At 39.4% G+C, this 24,919-nt stretch overlaps 1 protein-coding gene and 1 long non-coding RNA gene across 2 annotated transcripts; one reads left to right on the top strand and one right to left on the bottom strand.

The window, feature by feature from the left end:
* The first annotated feature begins 339 nt into the window (after positions 1–339).
* On the top strand, positions 340–24,029 carry fah (fumarylacetoacetate hydrolase (fumarylacetoacetase)). Its single transcript, XM_082531066.1, has 14 exons — positions 340–485; positions 970–1,080; positions 2,435–2,556; positions 8,224–8,273; positions 9,634–9,724; positions 10,773–10,870; positions 11,579–11,631; positions 11,813–11,912; positions 15,413–15,543; positions 17,802–17,877; positions 19,394–19,440; positions 21,410–21,511; positions 21,696–21,813; positions 23,264–24,029. The coding sequence occupies exons 1-14, from the start codon at positions 405–407 to the stop codon at positions 23,338–23,340; spliced, it is 1,257 nt and encodes a 418-aa protein (XP_082387192.1). The 5' UTR covers positions 340–404; the 3' UTR covers positions 23,341–24,029.
* On the bottom strand, positions 5,683–7,268 carry LOC309705590. Its single transcript, XR_014276581.1, has 3 exons — positions 6,434–7,268; positions 5,871–6,153; positions 5,683–5,705 (listed from the first exon to the last, which is right to left on the bottom strand). It is a non-coding gene; the product is annotated as an uncharacterized lncRNA (long non-coding RNA).
* Positions 24,030–24,919: the final 890 nt, after the last annotated feature.

The following is a 24,919-nucleotide window of genomic DNA, read 5'->3' as shown; positions in this document are numbered from 1 at the left end:
TAACACTTTATTTAAACTCTATAAGACTGACAGCATATTTTCTATCAGTAATACTGAAACAATAACGATCTGTCACGATCATATAAGTGTTACTTACTTACTTGTGGCTTTTTCATTCAAAGTTAACACCTGAGAGATCTTTAACATTTTCTACTAAGGTGCATGAACTTTCCCTCTCTCCATACTCCACCAAGAGATGAGGCTACAGTTTTGCTGAGTCATTTATGTGGCTGTTTTGCATTAACTTCCAGGGACCTTAGCTAGAGGTGGATACTCTAGGCAACATGTGATTGGCTGTCCAGTAGGAGGTGGGGCCTTTCTAAAGTTAAACATCTGGAAGAGCTTACTGCTCAGTCTTTTGGTTAGTCAGTAAGCTTCAGTTGAATCCAGCTGCCAAAGAGAAGATGTCCTTTATAGCAGTAGATCCAACTTCTGACTTCTCCTTCCACAACCTTCCTTATGGAATATTCTCTACACCTGACAGTGTAAGTGTAGTTTGCTTTTTACTACTATTCTAATGAAGGAATATTGCGTAACCTTTCAGTAACAGAGATGACAGCAGAGCCTCTTTTTCTCCAAGTAAAAACCTGACCCATGGGAATGTTCTGCTCACAAACACTAGTTTAGTCACACAGACAAAGAGAGTTGATTAAAATTGAATGAAAAACCTCAACCCTTCCCCCCATACATACATACATACATTCAGTGTCTATGTTTTCTTGCCTGGTATGGGTCCACTTGTCCCTTTACAAGTGGGGTTGGATGACAATGCTTCCATCTACAGGACACAATGAGAATTAAATTAATGTGAAGAGAGAACAGTGGTATTAGTAGGGAACTATTATTTGCATTAAAGGGAGCCTTTTGCCCTGATGTACATAACACTGGTGGTGGAACTGTGGTGTATGTGAAAGCATAGTAGATAATCTTTAGTCACGTGTATTTCTGTGGATGCATGTACTTCCCAAGCCCAGACATCGCATTGGTGTTGCGATTGGGGACCAGATCCTAGACCTCAGTGCAGTGAAGTCTCTGTTTAGAGGACCTGTGCTTTCCAAACATCAAGATGTCTTTGACCAGGTGAGTCTAAACATTAACCAATAACACAGGTTACCTGTTTAATCTGACATTAACTAAACAAAATTTCAGTAAATGAAATACAGTGACTTGCAAAAGTATTCGGCCCCCTTGAACTTTCCCACATTTTGTCACATTACAGCCACAAACATGAATCAATGTTATTGGAATTCCAGGTGAAAGACCAACACAAAGTGGTGTACACGTGAGAAGTGGAACAAAATCATACATGATTCCAAACATTTGTTACAAATAAATAACTACAAAGTGGGGTGTGCAAAGTATTGACTCAGGGCTGAATAATTACGCACACCCCACTTTGCAGTTATTTATGTGTAAAAAATGTTTGGAATCATGTATGAATTTGTTCCACTTCTCACGTGTGCACCACTTTGTGTTGGTCTTTCACCTGGAATTCCAATAACATTGATTCATGTTTGTGGCTGTAATGTGACAAAATGTGGGAAAGTTCAAGGGGGTCGAACACTTTTGCAAGCCACTGTATTACTGCCATACTATGTCTCTTCATCATACAGTAGAATATCAATACAATCCAGCAAGTTAATTTTTTGTGTCAGTTAAAGATCAGATCGTTAATAGACAATCTTATGCCTTAAAAAAGGAAATAAAAATGAAAATAAAGATTCCAGGAATACCGCAGCTTCAGATTTTACAGATTTGGCATTCTCAGTAACATGACAGACTGCAGGTCTCGTCCTAAACATCATTTAGAAAGACAAATATGCATTCTTAAAACATAATAACCTTTCAAATGATGATGGTGTTTTTTTAAATGCTGCCGTTGGTGGCAGTTCTTAAACAAGTTAAATCATCATATTTTGTATTTACAAAGGTTGTCTTTCTATAATATTAAAACTTATTAAAATATTAAAATCTATTTGATCTGAAACATGTAAGTGGGACAAATATGACAAACAGAAAGGGGAGCAAATATTTTCTCAAAGCAATGTAAATATTTTCCTTTGTATAGAGATGAGTCAGGAAGAATCACATTCTGAACTCTGTGGATCATATATTTTAGATATCCTACATTACAGGACAGTAGAAATGTTTGAAAGTATATTCACTAATTAAGCAGCTTTCATTAGAACAAAAGGGTTGTCATTACTAGTTCTACTTTTTGATATGTTCACAGTACAACAGACAAAGCTGGAAGTGATCAAGTGGTTCCTGTGTACATTTAGTCACACAGAACCCCTACACTTGGATTGTGGTCTCGCCCACTAATGTATTGTGCATCAGCCAAAGTTTTATTTGTTTCATGTTCCATTGAAGAAATGTACCAAAAAGGCTACTTGGTGGATCATATACTAACCTTTATCTGTGTCCCTATAAGCCTACACTGAATGCATTCATGGCTCTTGGTTATGAGGCCTGGAGGGAAGCCAGAAGGACAGTGCAAATGCTGCTGTCAGCCAATGAGAGCACACTGAGAGATGATATGAGCCTTCGGAGCAGGTCAGTCTGTTTACAGGAGTGTACAGTACAAAGCATAGTCTACACTGCATCTTCATCCTCAGGCTACTGTGTTGTTTTTCTCTTAGAAAATACATATATTTTTGTGCTTTCTATTACAGCTCTGTAATGAAGTAGTAATAATAGGGTAACAAGGCAGAAACATGAACGTAATAATGTGCTGATTTCTAAGTTATTACCACTTAATTACCAAAGTAATAACCACTTAATATCCAAGTAATACAATGGTAGCAACAGTGGTTACAGTTGAGTAATATTGCACATAAATCTATGTATAAAGCAATAAATAACCTGCTTCCAACTACAAAATCCAAAACTGCCTGCTTCTATTTAATAACACATTAATACCCATGTTAATAAGCTTTTAAAACAAGCTTAAAGAATAGTGATGACCAGGAAACAACTGGCAGTTTTGGTGTAATAAGCAGCAATTTAATACCATGGCAATGATAACTGAATAAAACACGAATCAGAAAGAATCAGGAAGTCTGGAATAAACTGGAAACACATGCTAAATGCTAATAGTTAGGTTTAAAAGAATTATACATGTGAATATATTAGATTTGCTCTTTCACAGCATCTGGATGACAATACATAATATGGTAAAAGTATTTCAGGCAGGAAAGAAGGGGGAACACATGTTTAAAATGTCCAGTAAACAAAAATAAGATACCATCCATGTTTTCCCAGTTGTCCAATTCAGTGTTGTGAGGTGTGCAATCAGGACACAGATTATTTTGGGTTATTAACATTAAGATGAAATTATGTTAATTAGGGCAATAGTCAGTGTGCATCCCTTTAAATTGCCACTTCAACACTAGACACTGTTGCAAAGAGCCAGCTGCCAGTAGGTGGCAGACTGCTGCTTATCGGGAGTCTGCATTTTCTATTATAGCCCAGGATGAAGGAAAAGAATTGAGGCACCAACAGTTAACTTTAGCTGCCATTTTCCTCTGTGGCTTGCCTCACAGAACCATGCTTACATAAACCAATGGGTTTCAACAGCAGCAAACCCCACATTCTAGCTACTGCTCAGGACTGCAAGGTAGCTAAAACCTTTTTTATTTCATACATTATATTTAGGACTGTCTCTTGTAGATATTAACTTATACATCATACTATTAACTATTACTAACTATTAATACCCCTGACAGAGTAGTTAAAGGTAGGTAAGTAGCTAAAGTTAGTATGATCAAGTAAACTACCATGTTATAAAAACTTGAGTTCCTGATGAAGGCTCTTAGGGTCCTGTTGATATTGTACAGTTCGACGTATTCTAGGATCCAGGTGTGGGGCATCGAGTCATTGGCCTTCTTCTAATCAATCGAGGCAGTGCACAGGTTGGTCAGCCTGCTCTTGCAGTCTTGGACGACTGCTCTGTCTACCAGGAGCTGTTGTTTTGTGCCTCTAGTATTCTTGCCCATTCCTTTCTGTGCCCCACTCATGCATCTATCTATCTATCTATCTATCTATTATAATGTGGCTAATGGTATTTAGAATATTCGCCCAAAATTTAAGCACTCCAGTTGTAACAGTTTAGGTGAGGAAGTTGGAGATGTGGTGTACTCAGACTCCACCACCAGTGAAGTTTGTAGTGGTTATTTTCTAATGATAGAGCGAGCTACCATAGAAACTATGCCTGTTGTCAACTAGACTGAAAAATAACTTTGCTGTCTGCACGTGCCTAAATATCTTTAGGTGTCTGCAGCACCAGGAAAACTTGCCATATTCAGTGTGGCTCTAAATTTAGTGTACCCTAGGTTTAATTACTTGCTGTTTTTTATGGCTCATTAACAGCCATTTGAACAAAGCACTTTCGTTTTTTTTACGACAGATTGTTAGAAGTTTTCTGTTGTGGTCTGTTTGTTACAGTTTTTCTCAGTCGCTTTGGTGCATTTCTCACAACAGAATTGAACTCTCCACCACTACTAAGGCACTTCTCAAAACAATTAGTGCAAACTGCAAAACATGGTGGATAACTTGCAAAAGTGAGTCACTCCATCAAAAAGAAAAGTCAGGTGTCCAAAATAAGTTGTCAATGCATCAACAACAAATCCCTTGAGCAAAACAGACAATACATTCATCAAAAGCAAGTACTGATACCAAACAAAGTGTCAGGGCTGTCACAATTACAAGTCATTAGACCAGCACCTTTGGTCACAAAATCACATGGTCTGAACATGTTCCCATTGTGACGGATGTCTTTGTAGGTGCTTCCCAATGACATGTCAAGTCCGGACCGCATGCATGGCATGTTGAAAACCATAAATTGTAAAGGACAATCAAGACACTCCATATGCACTCTTGATAATATTTAATTGAAACTGTTCACAGCTTTGTGCAAACTGGGGAAATACAGTAAATCAAACATTTTACAGCAAACAAACTCACCTAGACAGTAAACCTCACTGCAGTAGTTACGACTCAAAAAAAACAAACTGAAAAACAGACACTGCTGCATATCAATCATTGATATCTAGACGCTCCCGTCTGTCTGCCCACATATTTGCATCAACATCACAGCGTATGTCAGCTCTATCGATGCATCGGGGAAAGTATCTTCTGGAGTGTCGAATCCACCCTCTGCAGGACTCTGCTGTGATGTCATCACAAGCTGCATCCATAGCTGCTAGCAGGGTCATTTGGGTATGTGGATGCCTGTCATATACCTTCCACCTCCAGGAAGAGAAAAACTCCTCAATTGGATTCAGGAATGGACTGTAAGGAGGAAGAAACTCCATAAGCATCCTGTCGTGTGCTGCAAACCACTGCCTGACTACAGCAGAGTGATGGAAGCTTACATTATCCCAAACCACTACATACATTGTCCGATTGTCACCAGGATCATCCCTTCCATTTTGTGGGATCAGGTCCCTATGAAGAGCATCCAGAAAAGCCAACAGGTGTTGTGAATTGTATGCACCAATACGAGGAATATGGGTGTGAACACCATTCTCTGAGATTGCGGCACACATTGTAATATTCCCTCCTCGTTGGCCTGGGACATCAATGGTGGCTCTTTCTCCAATGTGATTCCGTCCACGCCGTCTGCCTTTTGTGAGATTGAATCCCGCTTCGTCAAGATATACAAACATGTGCAGGGGTTCTCTGGCCTCCAACTCCAGGATATGCTTTACAAAGGATGAGAATCAGACAGGTCTGTAATGGTGCATTTGGCAGAACAGATTGTACAGTTGGAATTGTACATAGGATTACAGTAACATGCATAAATGTAGGTTGAGTACATGGCCTAAACTGTTACAGTGAACAGAGGTACATATGCGAACATGTGTTACCTGTACATACTGGTGACGGAGCTCCTTCACTCGATCACTGTTCCGTTCAAATGGCACTCTGTACAATTGCTTCATGGACATTTCATTCCGTCTGAGGACTCTGTCTATGGTGGAAATTGATATTGACTGAATATTTCCGAAGATGGTGTCATCGTTTACGACAGTTCTTTGTATTTCTCTCAGTCTCAAAGCGTTGTTTGCAGCCACCATTGCACAAATTCTTTCCTCTTGCTGCGGAGTCATAAGTGGACCTCTTCCACCTCCTCTAGGTTGTCTGGCAGTCCTTTTTGAGATGCAGATGGGAAAACACACACATGTAAGCGCAAACATGCTTACAGTGATTGTCACAGGACTATCATTCTAAACTCCTTTCTTTACAGCATTACTGTATTGTACCACAGCACACTATGCCACACCTGGGCCAAGTCTGCGCTTCAGTTACAGTACGTCTATGTGTAAGGATCTGTAAGGTCATGTCCTAATGCAAGTCTCCTGTATGACTATGAAAGTGCAGAGCAAATTAGTTTGTGCTGCATACTGTAACTAGATTACGGTGTGCTCACCTGTTTTCCCGACGAAATGTCTGGATGATAGAACTTACAGTAGTTCTCCCAACATTTGGCTGCACCCTTCGACCAGCCTCGGCCATTGTGAGGCCATGGTTTATCACATGATCCACAAGTGTTGCCCTGATTTCGTCAGGAACGTGTCTATGTGGTTGGCCTCTTCTCACCCGGTTTTGTCCTCGTCCTCCACCGATCCTCACTCCTCTTCCACGAGGCTGACGTTCCATGTTCTGCTGTTTTGTAGATTCAGTATGCACCTCATGCCAATCCTGTCTGTTGGTTTACATTGCAGTATATATGTACTTGTGGAGTGGGGGATGCTGTGCCGCGGTTCACCTGTGACTGGGTAGGAGAGGCTTTTCATTGGTTGCAAGTAGGAGTGACACACACCAATTTTCATTAGTGTGAGATAAGGTTCACCTGAGACATGTAGTTTATGGAGATTTTCATGGGAACTCCTCCAAAATAGGGTTTTCAAAATGGGTGTATGAATCGTTTGACAAGCTGTTCAGCAATTTTGAGTGCACTGACACAAGCAATGCAATGAAGACTATTAGTTGTAAGGACAATGACTATTCAGCCGGTACAAGTATGAATAATTGTGACATTCATGATGAAAGAAAGGAGATAGTGATGAATAGGAAGTCAAACGTGACCATTCTTTAGATATTTGTACTCACTCAACTGCTTCATGTCCAAAGGCATTTGCCTTTGGACGCAGTGAACGTGAAACCGCCACAGGGTTGTGCCAAAACGACTACATGTTGTGGTGGTTGAACTAACTGTTGTGCAATGTTTAATTCTGTTGTGAGAAATGCACCAAAGCGACTGAGAAAAACTGTAACAGAATTAAATGCTGAGGCAAAGCAAGTAAGTGTGTCCTAATTATTGAAGAGATGGCACTGTAAAACAAAATCTCATTGTTCTCTAATTTTTGAAAAAGTTATATAAAATGATAAAATGGTCTCTTTCAATATTCATATTGATCAGTATGTGCATTATAACATCTGTAGTTAACAATATATTATAATTACAATAACAAGGATAATTTTTAAAGGGTAAATCCATTAACTTTATGCTAGAATACACGTAAAAACCTATTACACAGTCCGTATAAAAATAAACAGTAGATTGCTGTATTTTTAAACCACGGTACCCGTTTAATAAAAATATTGTGACTTTTGTTTAATGGGCGGTACAGAATATTATTGCATTAATTATGGATAAAAAGTACAAAAATGTTCACATTAAATTACATAATAAAGCCCAACTAATAAGAGTACTTTTCTGCTGTTAGAGGCCTGATAATTGTATTAGATCAGTGTTTTACCATATTAATAGGTAATGTCATTGTTTTTAATACTACTACTGCATTTATTTTTAATATACAAAGTCTGTGATTCTAGTAAATTTAAAGCTAAAACAGCTGCAGTCTAATTTAGTATCCCACACGTCACACACATTTATTGTATTTAAATTACAGAAAATTTCCACAGTTTTACGTGATGATAGATTTTGTTATTTTCAGATATTTTTCTGGTGCAAAACTGCCAGAATATTAAGGGGGGGGGGGGGGTTCTGGATTTTTTTGCACTCTACAAGTGTGTCTGTGTTTGTAAATGCAGTTTTGTATTGTTTAATCCCCTTTGAGCCACATATAACAAAACAAAGCAAAACGTATCTTTGCATTATTTAGTCTTCAGGAGATTTTATGTCCATAAGTGTGTGTATCCTCTTTTGAGAAAGCTTATTTTGCTAATATCCACCTCTTTCCTTTGTCTGTGCAGAGCATTTATCCATCAAAGCGCAGTCATCATGCACCTTCCTGCAAACATTGGTAAGCCTCACCTAAACTTCTCTTATCAGAGATTTTGTTGTATGAAAATGGACTTGCTTTTGTATACAGTCACAATTAAAAGTTAAAGACGACTTGAAAAATGGCAAAAAACAAACATATTTTGCATGATTATTGAAGAGATGGCATTGCAAAACAAGTTTCCAAGTAGAGCTTCAACATGCAACAAGCAGAATTGGGAGTGAGACAAAATATTTTTTGGAGCAATTTATTGAAAACAACACTTAAATTGAAACAGGCTGTTTCACAGCTGATCAAAAGTTTAGAACCACAGGCCAAACCTGTGCAAAAATGTGGCTTCATTGTCATTTTCTGTCAGGTAATCACGCTATCATGATGTTTTGATAGCAAAGGCAAAAAACGGTTGTTAAACTGCATACGTAGGGTCTCTGGCAGCGCGCCGTAGCTGCTGAGTCTGGACGCAGTGAGAGAGTCATTAGTCTCTCTTGACTGCAGCACTTTTCTAGTCTTTAAATCTTACTGACTGCCCAAAGAACTTCAGAGTACACTTATACACACTTGTATATACCATTCATTCATGAATACATTTTCTTAACCGCTTATCAAACTTCAGTTAATGTGATTTAATGTCATTGTACTTGACCTGTCTGAGTTTAATGTTGTGGTTGACGAGTTTATATAAACTTCCACTCAAAATTTCAAGGTCATGTAGAAATATCATTATTTCCAAAGAAAATGGCAGGAATGGTGCCTGCAAGCACCTTCTGCATTGTTCTGATGTCATATCTATACACACCTGTGTACAAAGCCTTTTTTGATTAATTTCACACTGTAAACGACCACGGCAGGCCCGGTGGCATAAACATGCTTTTCAACATACTTTATTAACACTCACACGGTTGCTATACATCCACACACAGCTGCAGCTAGCCCGCCACCAGCTCAACACACCAACAACCACATTGTTAACCACATCTCCAAACTTTTAAGCAGGCGAGGCGTCATTGCAGATGCCGCGCAGGTGGATCAAGCGCACCTGCAGCAGCATCGTAAACCACGCCCCACCACACACACATCAAATAATGCTGTTTCTTCTTTTACAAGGACATTGCTGGTTCTATAGCAGTGGCTCAAGACACTTGCAAAATTCAGAACACATTTTTACAGCCTACTACAGCTGTGACAGAGCAAATATAACTGGGTGGAGAACCACATAGTGGACCCAGAATGCAGGCGGCAGAGAGTACAAGCAAAAATAAGCTTTTTTATACTTAATCTCGAAATGGTACACTAAATCAAGTGCCTAGGCATGCAGACCGCTCCTGCAAATGTTTGTTAAAGAAAGCATCCATCCCATTCATGAACTGTCTGTTTTTCATAGGAGACTACACGGACTTCTACTCCTCCAGAGATCATGCCACTAATGTTGGGATCATGTTCCGGGGAAAGGAGAATGCTCTGATGCCAAACTGGTACATGTGAATCCAACCAACAGTAAACACTTGATACAATGAAGAAAATGCTGACTGGGAGGCCTTAATGTGTAGTAATATTAAAAGAGATCATTTCAAATTGTCCACAAACTGTGGCCACTACAAGGTTTGCCTAATTAATTTGTACTTCAGAGCTTTGGTGTGGACTTGCAGGAATCCCCACTGAATCCCTCTGACACACTGTACTGGATAATTTCATCTCAGGCAGTGAAGGTTGCATAAAGTTACCTAACACTTCATTTTAACAGTTCATTTATAAAATGAAGCAATTTAAAAGCTCCAAAGGGCAAATGGTAAACCACAACATGTCATATAGTGTATGGGGTCCCTGGTTGCTACCAAAACACCTGCCAAACTAAACGCCCATACAGTCTTTCTGAGGTTACTGCCTGAAAATGACATGGCCAAAATGAGTATTTCTGTAAACCACAGTAATCTGTGTAAATATTACAGCAGATGTGACTGTGTCAAAGTTACTAAAGCAAATTTATTTTTGGATTTTATTGCATATAAACACTTTGAAAATATGATTCAGAAGACAATTAAGTCCAGAAAACCAGCAATCAAACTATGAACGTGACCAACGATCGATGCTGCTGAACTGAAACAGAAATGCTACCGTGGGGTTTATCATCTCAAAGTCAGACATTTTGCCATTTAGCAACATATGTGATTTGAAATTTCTTAGTATTCAACATTATTTACATGCCTAAAAATGCTTGTTTTGGGAATATTTTGTGAAGAATTACCCACACGCTCGCGTACATTGAGCTTTTTTACATAATTAAATGAGTCATTATTTACTATGGTTAATATTTCATCTTCAACTATAAGTACCTTTGTCTCATTTCTGCAGGTTATGCCTTTACCCTTATCTTCTTCTTGTTGTCACTAACTGTACATTTCGAAGATAACTGGAAATGATGCAGCTTATTTGCCAGAAATCAATTTCCTATCCATTTTGCACATTGCAGACTTAAAGCGGCACAGCAGCTTGTTGTAGTGACTTGAGTTCTGTATTATGCAGGTTGAGGCTTCCTGTGGGATACCATGGCCGGGCATCATCAGTGGTTGTTTCTGGGACTCCCATCCGCCGCCCTTCAGGCCAGATGAGGCCTGATCAGAGTAAGATCCTTATAATTCAAGGATTCTTTATTGTATTCGCATCACATGTTTACATGAGGTGGAACGAAATTACGTGCACATGTTCCCTCAGCGAAAGAAACAGAATAACAAAGAAACAGAATAACAAGTACTAAGTAATAAATTAGTCTCAAGTCTTGTGAAATCAAACCATTTACATCTTAAGAGTTCATGTAAACCTTTACTCATCAAACAGGATAAGTAAAGTAAATCAATGCTAATTTAATGAATCAGCAGTGATATCTAATGCTAAGGAATTTACAGCAGCAGCAAATAGTAAAAAAGTTTTGATAAATCACTTTACACTATGTGTTCAGCAAGACGCAAAGTTAGAGACTAGTAAGTGAACTGAATTCGATCGATCTATATTACCCCGATGGACCAAATCAGAGGTAAAGCATCCAAATTACATTCATCATATAAGTGCTAAAAATCCTCAAGGCTTCCCCTGATCTAGTTTCAAGAACTTTATTTTATTTTTGTTTGTATGTTGCTTAACTAATTTGTGTTTTATTAGTAATCAGAATATCAATTAATGCATCTTTAGCGTCTAAATCCAATCATATGCTGTATATAAACCATTTACTTGTCCACAGATATGACTGCGTGATGTGCTTGTGACTTTGAGCAGCTTCGGCACAGTCCCACCTCGTAGCTGACGATAACTGTTGCCTTTGTTCTTCTTTTTAGCAAAACCCCCAGTGTTTGGCCCATCTAAGAAGCTGGACATTGAACTGGAGATGGTGATTAATGTGTTTGTTTAATCTAACAGCCCAGGTGTATTTTATTTGTAATTGTATTAATTTAATTTCAACATCTGAATTAACTGAGAGAAAGATCAGAGTTTCTCTGGTCAGAATATTCAGTATTGTACTTCAGTATTTAGTTGTTTTCATATTCACAACTGCTTCTGTTTGTGATCAGGCATTCTTTGTTGGAGGAGGTAATCCGCTAGGGGAAGCCATTCCTATCCAGAAAGCCCATGAACACATCTTTGGAATGGTACTCATGAATGACTGGAGTGGTAAGAGTCTCTAAACAATACACCTCACCAACATTTTCATGTTGTAAATGCTTGAAGATGGTTTTACTATGCAACAGAAATGGGAATGTTTATAGTAGATAATCTGCAGGAGAAGAAGGGGGGACTCCCAAAACGTTACTAGAGAACACATTGGTACGCCACCAACTGCAGTGCCATAGTCAAACTAAGGTTTACACAGAATCTTACATTTCACATGTGGTTGTGACGCTATTCAATAAGAACACCTATGAGACTCAAATAATTATGTTCAAATGACACATTGTATCTGGTTGTAAAAGCTAATTGTCCTTTTATATTCATAGATTGTAATTTTACATGCTATGAATGCTGCAAGCTGTTTTCATATTTTCATAGCTATAGCTACTAAAAGTGTAACTGAAAGTTTATTTCCGGTTAAAGTAAAGTGAAAAAATAAGTCATGAACTTCCACCCTCCACAACAAACCAAGTCTGCTGTTTAGTCTTATATGTATGCACTCTGTAATCCTCTGCACAACACTGGGTGAGTTACTTCTGCCCTGCCCGGCTGTGATTTGGGAGGCTATTCAGGGAGTACAGGTTGTGCCTTTTCAACACAACTACTATTGTAGCTTTGTCTTTTATTGGTACTTGGAGAGAGGCTACATGAATCCCATGTGTCTAAAGTACAGGAGCAGATATTGCTGCTTTGTTATCCCAAGATGTTCATTGAACATAGCAACACAAGACTTTCAAAATAAAACAGGAAACATGGAGAGACATAGACATGACAACACAAGCTTGACACTATGGAACACACAGACCTAAAACACATGACGGACTAGACAAGAAACAAGACACAAAAACCAAGGAGACAGATGATAGTAACGGCTCAACTCAACTCAACTAGACCCTAATAAGAATAACACAAACCTTACACAAGAAACTCAAAAATACAGAACAAACTCAAAACCCCTGACAGGTGGGCCATGTGAAATCACAGGGCAGTGGATGCTGAGATTGACATTGCTGAGGAAGCACTTGACTAGCCTGCACAGAGTCCTCCTCTCAGCTTGATAGAACACCTTTATGATGAATCAGAGCGGAGATTGTAAGCCAGGCCTTCTCGTGTCTGAGTGTCAGAGAGATACAAGCCGTAGGAAAAAGAAAAAAAGCTAAATGTACAAAACCTTTGAATTTAACTTTACTCTTAAAATATCCAGTAAGTAGGGAGTTGTCTTTAGGGAACATATTCTCTGGACTTTTGATATTTCAAGCACATCCTGTCTTACTAGTGAACTCTTCACTTTAGTCCCCAGCTTTTCCTCCTAACAGTACAGTGGTAAGAGGTTTTTCAGCCTGTGACATTTCTGCTGAATATGCAGCTTGAAGGTGAACTGATGTCACTTTTACTTTATACACGACTGCTGATGCCCTCAGGACATCAGGCTGCAGACTTCACCACAGACTTTCTATGAATATTTGCCATGTAAACTTTCTCCCATAGAACTGCACAATAAGCTAAATGCAATGCTTTCTTCTTGTTTATAAAGTATTTTTTTCAGTGGAGAAAGCTCAGGCAATGAAATGTATCTGTGTGCAAGAACAGAAAAAGATTCTGAAAGAAGACTGGCATTAAAACTATAGCCAGCACGAAACAAACATTTCAAAATGGACCCATACATTCTTTGAACATCAAAGAATAAGTAACCCAGAAAGAAAAAGAAAGTGCTTTCATTCACACACATTTTTAATCTGATAGATGCATCAGAGAACAAATTGAGGTTAGTATCTTGCCACAGGATATTTGCTATGCAGACTGGAGCAGCCAGGCATCAAACCACCAACCTTTCAGTTAGCGGAGCTGCTCTGACTCCTGAGCTACAGTCACCCCCAAAGCAGAGAGTTACTCTTCGTAAGTAACAGTCCTGTTACACTGCCACAGCTCCATTTGAGTCATTGTTTGTGAAAATATATACTTACACAAACTGTTGTATAATATACTTAAACAACATCCACTGTCTAATTATGAACTGCAGCTAGATTTCATGAGAGGAACCAGCTTCATTAAAACTAAACCTGTAGGCGGCCATGCTGGTACCTCAGTAGCTAATGCAACTTTGAACCAATCTAGACGATTTAATTAGACGGTCTCCACTGCAGCTTTAAATTGTAGAAAATGTTTTCTAAATTTAATTAAAAACATATTTTTCTAATCACTGATTTGTTAAAGATGTAATTTTAAACATTAAAATGTTGTGAGATCAAAAGAAATCAGTTTCTAAATGAAGTGGAATCTGAGGAACAGTGAATATGAAACTTTGGATTACAACAATGAATTATGGTACCAGGTATGAACTGGATATACTAACCTTTCAAGATCAAGATTAAATTTAACTTGTCAACAGTTTGTTTTAGTACATATAAAACATTACTTAGACTAAACATGTGCTTGTGCGTGTATTTTAGAAATGTCCCTTGGAAAATTGATTCATTAATAAATAGAATGGATGAATTGTCCCTTACTACCAATTCTCATGGCAAAACATGAAAAGGCCGTGACAAGGCAATGCATTTGTTCGTGTTCACTGACATAAATACACAAATCATTACACTCTGCATGATTTTGAAACAAAGATATTTAATCTGGACGTATACTTGTCACGGTCTGGCTGGGGCAGACCGTATGTGTTGCAGAGGAGGACTCAAACGCAGACCAAAACGTAGTGTGGATAAACAAAACAAGCCGTTTATTGAGGCTAGCAATGAGGGTAAAAATAATCGGGCATCGGTGAAAACTAAACAATAACCTAAACTGGGTGAACTAATAACAAAACATGAAAAAGCTTAACCATAGTGAACTGACATGGATGAGCAGACGACCCGACAACAAATGACTGAAAGCACACGGACTAAATACACACAGGAGGATGAGGGAAGTGGGAACACATGGGGAAACAGCTGGCACACATGAACATAATGACGTCACAGTGAACACGATGAGCACAGAAACACCAGACCTCTTCACAATAAAACAGGAAACATAAAGAGACATAGACATGACAACCCGAACTTGACAACGTAAGACACAGACATGAAACGCATGAAGAGCTGGGGAGATTTAACATGGTTGGAAACACGAGGGGGAAATAATAAGAACTAGAAACACCTAGGCATGATAACAAATGAACTTAGGAAACCTGAAGGGCTTACATAAACTAAAACTCAAAACGCTGGGTCAACAGACCCAGGATCATGACAATACTATGTGCGACCAACGTATAGACTATCTCAGTATACACTTGTCAATGTGGCAACGAAGAACACAAAGTTTTATGAATGGACAACCATATTTGAACTCTTGTATTAACCGATAATTATGCACTTTGGAAATTTGTGTCCTGGAATACAACTTATTAAATTAAAGGTTTGCCACGAGAGTGGATTGAATAATCTGCAAAGTAATTTGGAAAGAAAAAAGAATAACCTTCCTAATTTTCTCTCACTTGTGTTTATTCTCAGCTAGGGACATCCAGGCCTGGGAGTATGTTCCATTGGGACCTTTCCTGGGGAAGAATTTTGGGACAACTATTTCACCTTGGGTCGTCCCCATGGAGGCACTGTTACCCTTTGCTGAGCCTAACCCCATTCAGGTGAACATAAGGTTCTCAATTAACAACAACAAAGATAAGCGGCATGTAGTACATTGCTCAAAAAGAATTAAGGAGCACATTTGAATCAGACTATAGCATCGAGTCAAAAGATGAACTCAGCTTGGGCGTCTATTGTCTTATGCAGTCTGGGAGTTAACTGCATGGATGGGGCTTCCTCATGCTCTGTGTGGCTTGGTGGTGCTGCTGCTGTGGGCCTCAGTCTGGATGGGCCCAGGCACCCACTGTCCTTGGTGGATATCAGGGAACGGCTCACACATGGGGGTCGGGGGGTGAGCTGACTCCAGGAAGGGGCTTCCTTTCTTCACACACCCCGTTCTCTGTTTGCCATCTGGGGTGGAGGGTTGGGAGGAGAAGCTGGTCTGAGTCTGGGCTGGTGGGCTTCCCTGCTGTTGCAGGACCCGGGGTGGTTTTCTTTCTCCACCCCAGCGTAAAGGGAACCATGTCCATGGTCTGGGATTGCTCCTCTGGGGGTGCTTGTGCCTGGAATATAGAGTATGTAGAGGGGAGTGTGAGCGTGTGTACTACATTTATTTCTGTGTGTGTCCATGTTGGGCAAGTGCTGAGTATTTGTATATGTGTGCATGAGGGTGGGAACGGATCTTTGTGTCTGTGTGTGCCTGTTCATCTATATCTAGGTGTTAGGTCAGGTCTCAGATTCCACCTCTCTCAGAACATCTCAGGCCCCTCCCACCACACACCCTCCCAGTGGCTGGTGCCCCCAGCTGCCGGTGCATTGGTGGTTATGCTTGGGTGAGTACTGGCTCACTCCTGGTGGCATAGCTGGCTGCCAGTAGAGCCTCTGGGCCCGTCGCCCTGTGGCTTCTGTACAGTGGCTGCTGGGTGACCTCTTTCTAGGACACTTCTCAGGTCTTTTCTGAGTGGGTGGTGTGATTGCCCCTGCAGTGGTCCTCATGCTCTGGGCGGCCTCCAGATGTCCGGGGCCCGGATCTCCTCCATGCCTGCTTCTTGGGGGGGCGGGGCTATGACTTCCCACACCCACTTTTTGACACAGGTGTACACACATGTGTTCATACAGGTGTAGAAACATGTACTCAACATTCAGTATTTATTATTTACTGTTACTTGTGCTTATGTTGGTTGTTGCTGTGGTTTCCCTGCTGTGTTGTTTTCTTGTTGGTTGTTTTTTTCCAGCAGGTGGTCAAGTAGATTTTCAGTGTCCTTTCTCTCTACCCGTCTTCTCCTTTATTTTTGTCCCCTCTCATTCGTTTAACTCTCTTCCCAACTCAAGTTCAAGTTCAAGTTCAACTTTATTGTCACTTCAACCATATACAGTTTAAAAATACACAGTGAGGCGAAACAACGTTCCTCCAGGAACCAAGGTGCTACAAGACAAGTTAGTGCAAAAAAAATAATAATATATAATATATCAATAATAATATATAATATATCTTCACTTCACTTTCCTTCTTCTTAATCTTCTTTCTAGTAATAACTTAAAGTAAAGAAAAATCTAATCAAGTGGACCAGTCAATCAAGACCAGTTTAGCAAATACGTAATGGTCCACTAGGGAAAATAAATCGATTCGGCATTTTTCTTGGCCTTCAGACAATAATTCTGATGGCTACAGTACTGGACAGGACAGGCAAAAAAAACAAACAAATTAAAATAATGCTGGACAAGGCGGTAAAGGTCCTTAACCCATCAGCAGAACAGGAGCTTGAACTCTAGAACAGTGGAGACGTGTCTCTGAAGTAATGAATCGTGCTTCTGTCACTCTGATAGAGGAGTCTGGGTTTGGTTGTTGCCACAAGAGTGGTACTTCACTGCCATTGTGCCAAGTGTCATTTTCTTAAAGGAGGGAGGATTATGGTGGGTTTTTTCAGGAGCTGGGATCAGCCCCTTACTTCCAGTGAAAGGAACTCTTAATGCTTCAGCATTCCAAGTCATTCATGTTCAGTTTCATTCAGTTTCATGTTCCCAACTTGATCCCTTCCTACATGACTGTGCACCAGTGCACAAATCAAGGTCCATAACGATGGGATTGACTGGTGAGATTGACAAGGAAGAACTTGACCTGCACCGAGTCCTCATCTCAACCTGACTGAACACCTTTGCGATGAATTAGAGCAAAGACCACAAGCCAGACCGTCCCATCTGACATCACCTCACAACCTTTTTCTTCCATCATTCTAACCTGTGAAATGAAAATGTGTTCTTTTTCATCTCTTTTTGCTCACTGTTCTTTTTCAGCTTTGTATTTTGTGTCTTCCAACAGGATCCAGAACCCCTCCCATACCTACAACACCATGATGCGTATACTTTCAATATTAATCTGTTTGTTTCACTAAAAGGTACCATCCACAAACTATCATGATATCAATTGTACATATACTCATGGTCAAGTTCTCTCATGAGGAGTAGCACTGTCCCTGCCAGTGTTAAGTAATATATAGTAATAGAGTTTCTGTGATGTTTCAATATGCAGGCAGCATCCTAATGCAGCTGGTTAAGTGAGTCTCATTCAACCTTCTACATACTGTTGGGTAGATACTTTAATGAATGCTCATACCCTAATGACTGGGTAGCATTAGCACTTAATAGACAACAATCTTCTGCTGTTTGGTTTGGGAATAAAATATTCAAAGAAATACAAATTTTTCTCGTAGTTTGATCAGATTTTTTTCTTTTTTTTTTTTGCCTGTCCCGTTTGGCTCTTTTGCATCAGAATTGTTGTCTAAAGGCAAAGAAAGATGCCCAACGGATTTACTTTACCAAACTGACCATCCCAGCCTTGCCGTAATGGTCCATTTGATTCACCTTTTATTGTTTATTTTATTTTCACTTACTGAATACGGGACAGACTTGACTGGGGGAAAGAAGGGGAGAAAGAAAGAGGGAAAGAGAAACAGCTGAGAAGAGGGACGGGGGAGAAGGGCAAAAACCAAAAACCAACAGAACGGGCAGAGAAAGAAAAATGCATATATCAATCACCTGGATCACCTGCTGAGAAAGAAAAAAGAAAACAAGCAGAAGAGAACAAGAGTAATAGAATAAACAACATCACAATGATATATGGGAATATGACAGTAAATACTAAATGTTAAACATTATTGTGCAGCACATAAGATCAACAGAACACAGTGTGCTCTGAGGTAGGAGCCAAAAAGGGTGATCAGATTTTTTTCAAAGAATGAGAATTTTCTGGCCTTAAAAGTTTAAGATTGGGTTGACCCCATTGGATTTTCTGGTGTAAAGCATTATTTCTGTATTTACTGTAAACTGGTGGTTGCCTGAAAACCAAATCTCCAAATGAAATAAAAATAAAAATTAGAAACTACAAGACTACAATAACTTTGATCCTAGATTATTATTATTATTTTTGTTTCATTTGGAGGTTTTGTTTTCCCTTCAGTTTAGCTTCAGTTCGTTGCCAGAGTAAGTTTATTCTTTTCAGTTTAGCTTTTAGTCTTTTTAGTCAAAATATTTTATTTTAGTTTGCTTTGTAAAAGTGTCAGTGCTACTCTGCTATTATAACATAAAGGAAGTTGCACTTTTGTTGACTCACAGACACACTGACGGTCCAGGTCAGGCAACAAACACAACTGACCAAACTGTCACAACCCTAAAACAAGCTCATTTATTATATACTTTCATTTGAACTTAGTTATTTTAAAAGTACACAATGCTGCTTTAATGTCTTTTATTAATTTTTTTTAAGGATAGTTCTTATTTCTACTAAATAGAAGAAGATGGATGCGATTTTATTTCAGTTAACCATTTGCCCACATTTTTAGTTTAGTTTTAGTTCACTATAATAATGCTCTTGGTTAGGAGAGTAACATGTTTTGAAATGTTCTGTTGTTAAAGGCAAAGGCATGGCTGAAGCTGTGAACATCTGCAGATCCAACTTTAAGGTAAGATTCATGGTTGCAGAGCCAGAACCACTATATTACATGTTTTTAAACAAACAAACCGTATTATATAAAATACGATTAAAGAGGACTTGACATGTTGCTGTCTCAGCTATGCCTGTTTTGCCAGCATTTTATGGTTGCTTCATTCTTAAATGATTATATTTTATTATATTCTTTGGCTGCACCACTAAAGAAAAACAGCATGTATAAACAAAAGTAGTAAGCCATCTACACATTATATATGCAACAGATGCTCAGTCATGGAGATCCATGCTGTGAAGCTCTCAGCACACGGTTTTTGTGCTGATGTTAATGCCAGAGGGATTTTGAAGTTATCGAGTCATTTAAAGCCTTGGCTCTCAGCAATCCTTTGATTTAACTTGACATGGATTGCTCCAGTTTTTTGAGTTGCTGCAGCAAAGAAACAACATAAAATTGGCCATGGAATAAGGGAAGTCTAAGGAGCCTGGTAAGAAAAGCGTCTGGACTGCTTCAAGTTTCCCTCAAGACGTTTCACCTCTCATCTGAGGGGGTCCATGTCTCTCTTGGGGGGGACACTCCCATAGGGCTTAAAAGCTGTGACTCTGCACCAGTTGTTCTTAGAGCTGAAGAAGCTTCTCGGATGAAAGTGAAACGTCTTCAAGGAAACTTAAAGACGTTCAGACACTTTTCTTACCAAGCTTCTTAGACTACAATGACCGGGAGAACCTGGAGAACCTTACCAGACATGGAATAAGGGAAGCATTTTTATGAACTGATTTGAAATCCTGTTACAGCACCACACTCAAAGTCAGTGAGTTCTTTAGAAAGACCGATTCTCTTGTAAATGTTTGTGTTATGTAAAATGTGTTCTGACATTTTTATCTATTTAGTGTAGCTGTAGCAATTTTGACATTGTTGACTTCTTCATTTCTCTCAGCTGGTCAGAAGACTGCAAAAGGAAGGATTGGCCTTTATTCGTTAGGAGAATGGAGAATCAGTATAAAGTTTCAGTTGCTCTCTTTTAGAATAGAATAGAATAGAATAGAATAGAATAGAATAGCCCTTTATTGCCAATGTACATCTACAACAAAATTATGGGTGCTCGATGCTAACTGTGTAGGAATAAAAGGTAAATAGAAAAACAGCAGGAATAAATAACAAACAGGTGAAATATATACAGTCAACAGGAATATATACAAAACAAGAGAAAGGCACCCACTGGAGAACCATGTGCTTGGAAGTAGTGCAAAGGATTTGCTCTGAGTATAGAGTCCATATTTGTGTGGCACATGTAACATGTTGTTGGAATTTGGTACAGAGCACAGATTTAAACATGACTTCTGAAAGCAAGATTATGGACACTCTCCGGGCGCTCTCTCTGCTGTTTGATGCAGCTGCCGTTAGCTTGTGAGGTAAATTAAAGGGCCTGCACTTATTTGACATGTGAGTAGTGACTGTCCACAATCCTATTGTTACGGCACCAGTCCTGAAGCACATAAGCACAGAGCACCCCCCCCCCCCCCCCTTCCTTTGTTGCGGTCCTGGCAGTGTAATGTCTGACCGGTAACTCCGCTGAGGGATCAGGGATGTTTGTGAGGGAGCTGTCATTAATGAGGAGGATGAGGATGGATGGAGGGGTTTGTGTTGTTATTTTGACAGCTGGATATGATAATCAGTTCTCCATCCCCACTTTTGTTTCCTCTCCCTCGGCTGTCTGTTTCTGACAATGTACCACAGAGCGCTGGGTGGTCTCACAATCTCAGGTGGGATAATGTCGGTCGAATCTGAAGTAAAGGCCAGGTTCAGGCTGAGGCTGATGTCTGACGACTGAAAGTGACAGTGTGTTGCAGGAAGCTGCAGTAAAAAGGCATAAAAAAGACAAAATAAAGTGCACAGTAGAAAAGCGTGCTGTGCCGCTGCGTACCATGACTGTCCCCGTCTTGAATTCACTAATGTTTTATTTTTATTTCTGTCTCTCTGACTCAAGTACATGTACTGGACCATGAAGCAGCAGCTTGCCCATCACACGGTCAATGGTTGCAATGTCAAACCAGGAGACCTGCTCGCTTCAGGCACCATCAGTGGACCTGTGAGTGTCCACATGCACAGTATGCTTAGGACTCGATGACTGTAATGTGTACCTTTTTGTCTGTCAGTTCTCAGTTTGTAAGCTAGATTATATAACATCACTCATTAGCAAATTCTCTTGTGGGCTTTTCACACTGTTGTTGCTTTTCCATTGTCCTTATTGCAACTGGTTTGTTTCATGGCAGGATCCAGAGAGCTTTGGGTCCATGCTTGAGCTGTCGTGGAATGGCTCTAAGAACATTGACCTGGGAGGAGAAGGAACTAGAACCTTCTTGAATGATGGAGATGAAGTCACTATATCAGGTTGGTCTGTTTAAAACGTATGCTTTCCACTTCATATCATTTGGATTTATGTGACAATATTTTTAGAAGTAGCAATAACATTTTTGCATCTTTACATAATGCCAACATGGACATAAAGATAAGGTTAACTACAATAGACAAAACATAAGGATTGAAGAATTAGAACATAACTGTCGGACTCTCGTGTGCTTCAGGCATTTCCAGATAAACTCTTATCTTAATTTTGCAGCTGAAGTTTGGACTTGTTGAACTTGAAAATTTAATCTGGCTGACATTATGAAAGGAATCTGTTCAGTTTCAAAGTGTATTTCAATATTTTATTATTGTTGTTAAAAACAAATAGTTAAATAATAACAATAATACATAAACAAATGTAGCTGTTCGAGATAACGATATCGGCTCGGATGATGATATGAAAACATCCATCGTTTCATATCACGCTACCGTTTGTTTCTGTCATGGTGCTGGGTCGTTGACCCAGCGTTTTGTGTTTTGTGATTATTTCCCTCTGTTCTAGTTATTCTGTGTCCTCCCCCCTTGTGTCCGGTTCGGGTCCTAGATTTCCTGTTTTGTTCTGAAAGTCTGTGTCTGTTGTTATTGTGTTCAGCTTGTCTCCTCCAGTCATCATGTGTATTAGGTTCAGCTGTTCTTCCCTCCTGTGTGTGATTACCTGATTACCTTGTGTGTGTATATTTAGTGGGTGTCGGTCTGTGTTCGTTGTCGGCTCGTCTGCATTCACCGTGTATCTCTGCGTTCTATGGTGTTCCTGTCTCTGCGTCTCTCTGCCCCGCACGCCTTTTGTATGGTCTCAGGTTTGTCATTTAGTTCTCCCAGTTTAGGTTTCTTCAGTTGTTCTGTCATACCTCTCTGCCTGTTTCTGCCACTACCACTTGTGAATAAACATCACTCGTACCATCAGTCACTGCTGCATTTTGGGTCCTCCATTTCCTCCACACCACACGGCTCACCCCGCCAGCCGTGACAGTTTCGTGGTGTTGCAAATAAACAATTTACAGCAATATTTTATCAGCGTTGTGATGGTCACTGTAGTGGCTCTATTAATTTCTTAAAGTTCTCGCTTTTTTTTTTTAGATATAAGCGGCCTTTACTACTTATATCAGAAAATGTATAGTTTCATGCATGGGTCAAAAGACTCAACACCCAGCTGAAAACATTTCATGCAAGTCGAGATTCACAGAATTGGCAGAAAATCTAAAATTTTTCTGATATATATCGTTGTCAGGACAATAAATGTCTTATATCGGGATATGAGATTTTGGTCATATCGCACAGCCCTAAACAAATGTATGACTACAAACAGATGGCTCACTAAAGTAGAGAAAGTTTTACTTTTATATTGCCTGTCAGAAATTCAGCTTTCGAGCTTACACAGTATTACACAGCATCATGACACTGGTCATATACGTGTCCAATGGCTTCCTCTGTTTAGGTTACTGTGAAGGAGATGGCTACAGGGTGGGCTTTGGGACGTGCCAGGGAACAATCCTTCCAGCTTTGCTGCTCTAAAACAGATGTCTACTCACACAAGTATTTCACTTGGCTTTGATGACAACAATGGAAAACTGCAACATGGACCTTCCCCCTCACTCTCCTCTTCTCTTTAAAGGGGCGCTATGGGCTTTAGTAAAGAATGAATGCAGATTTCTCTCAATGTGATCTCTGACCTTGTTACTGATCTATAATGAAATAACCATCCAGCAGAGAGATTGTCCTGTATCATATCACAATGTTACTGCTGTACCAGGATCAGTGTTACTGATGTTTTGTATCCCCTCTATGACGAAATCATCCATTTTAAATTTGGTTCTGTTATTGTCTTGTTTTCATGCGGACTTACTCAGCCACCTCAGGAACACAGCTGCATTCAGAATTATCCAACTGGAGCTCTTCCACTTCCATAGAAGTTGATCTGAGATGAATATATTATCTCTCTATGTCACCTTACAGAGCAGCAGCTTAAAATTGGTTAAATGTAAATGTTCAGGTCATTCTGATTTTTCAGGACTTGTAAACATTTTGACCTTATTATCTGAAACTCCAGTGGAACAGGATATGCATATGACCAAAAATAGGAAAAAGATGAATTGGTAAACTTGAATACAGGGTAAAGATGATGCAAGAATGAATGCTTCCAAAAATCTGACAATCATTTCTGAAAAGCTGAATAAAAAATGAATAAAAAAAAGCTGTCTGGAGGTGGTGATTCTGTATTTGCTTCAGTGTGCAGTGAAGAAGAAACAGCGTCATGACACACTGTCTCATTATTGCTAAACAGTAATTGATTTTGTAAGCAAGGTTTCAGGTAATATAAGAATATCAGAATCAGATGTGTTCACCCAAAGTTACACTGAATCCAGGTTAGGAAGAAGACTTCTGACATTTAAATAAATAATACCTTTAACATCACAAGGAGTACTCAAACATTTGTAATCTGGACCAGGATTGGGGTGTACATTTCTAGATAAAAGTAGGAAAAGAGCAATGAAGCATTTTCTTTTCACAGATTTTTGTAGATTTCTTCTGGGACCCCAACTCTTTGAGAGGTGAGAGTATGAGGAAATAAACCAGTCAGAAATAAACAAAACAGATGAAATGAGATCTCCCCTGATGATCATATTTGAAAAGCTTCTAAAAGATTTAAAATCCCACTTTTCAATTCAATTCAATTTTATTTGTATAGTGCCAAGTCACAAAAACAGTCACCTCAAGGCGCTTTATATTGTACAGTAGATCGTACAATAATAGATTCAGAGAAAACCCAACAATCATATGACCCCCTATGAGCAGCACTTTGGCGACAGAGGGAAGGAAAAACTCCCTTTTAACAGGAAGAAACCTCCGGCAGAACCAGGCTCAGGGAGGGGCGGGGCCATCTGCTGTAATTGGTTGGGGTGAGAGAAGGAAGACAGGATAAAGACATGCTGTGGAAGAGAGACAGAGGTTAATAACAGATATGATTCAATGCAGAGAGGTCTGTTAACACATAGTGAGTGAGAAAAGGAAAAACTCAATGCATCATGGGCAGTGTTGGTCAAGTTACTTGAAAAAAGTAATCAGTAACTAATTACTTCCCCAAAAAGTAATC

The sequence above is a fragment of the Aulonocara stuartgranti genome (assembly GCF_965226115.1).
Source record: "Aulonocara stuartgranti genome assembly, chromosome: 1".
Lineage (NCBI taxonomy): Eukaryota > Metazoa > Chordata > Actinopteri > Cichliformes > Cichlidae > Aulonocara > Aulonocara stuartgranti.
Note: the sequence above shows the minus strand (reverse complement) of the source record. Positions and strands in the feature narration are given on the sequence as shown.

Bases quoted from the DNA above. Each gene is read 5' to 3' on its own strand.
- fah (XM_082531066.1), top strand. From the start codon at position 405: ATGTCCTTTATAGCAGTAGATCCAACTTCTGACTTCTCCTTCCACAAC. The intron at 8,274-9,633 runs GTAAGCCTCACC...TGTTTTTCATAG, and splicing joins GCACCTTCCTGCAAACATTG to GAGACTACACGGACTTCTAC. The intron at 11,632-11,812 runs GTGATTAATGTG...GTTTGTGATCAG, and splicing joins TGGACATTGAACTGGAGATG to GCATTCTTTGTTGGAGGAGG.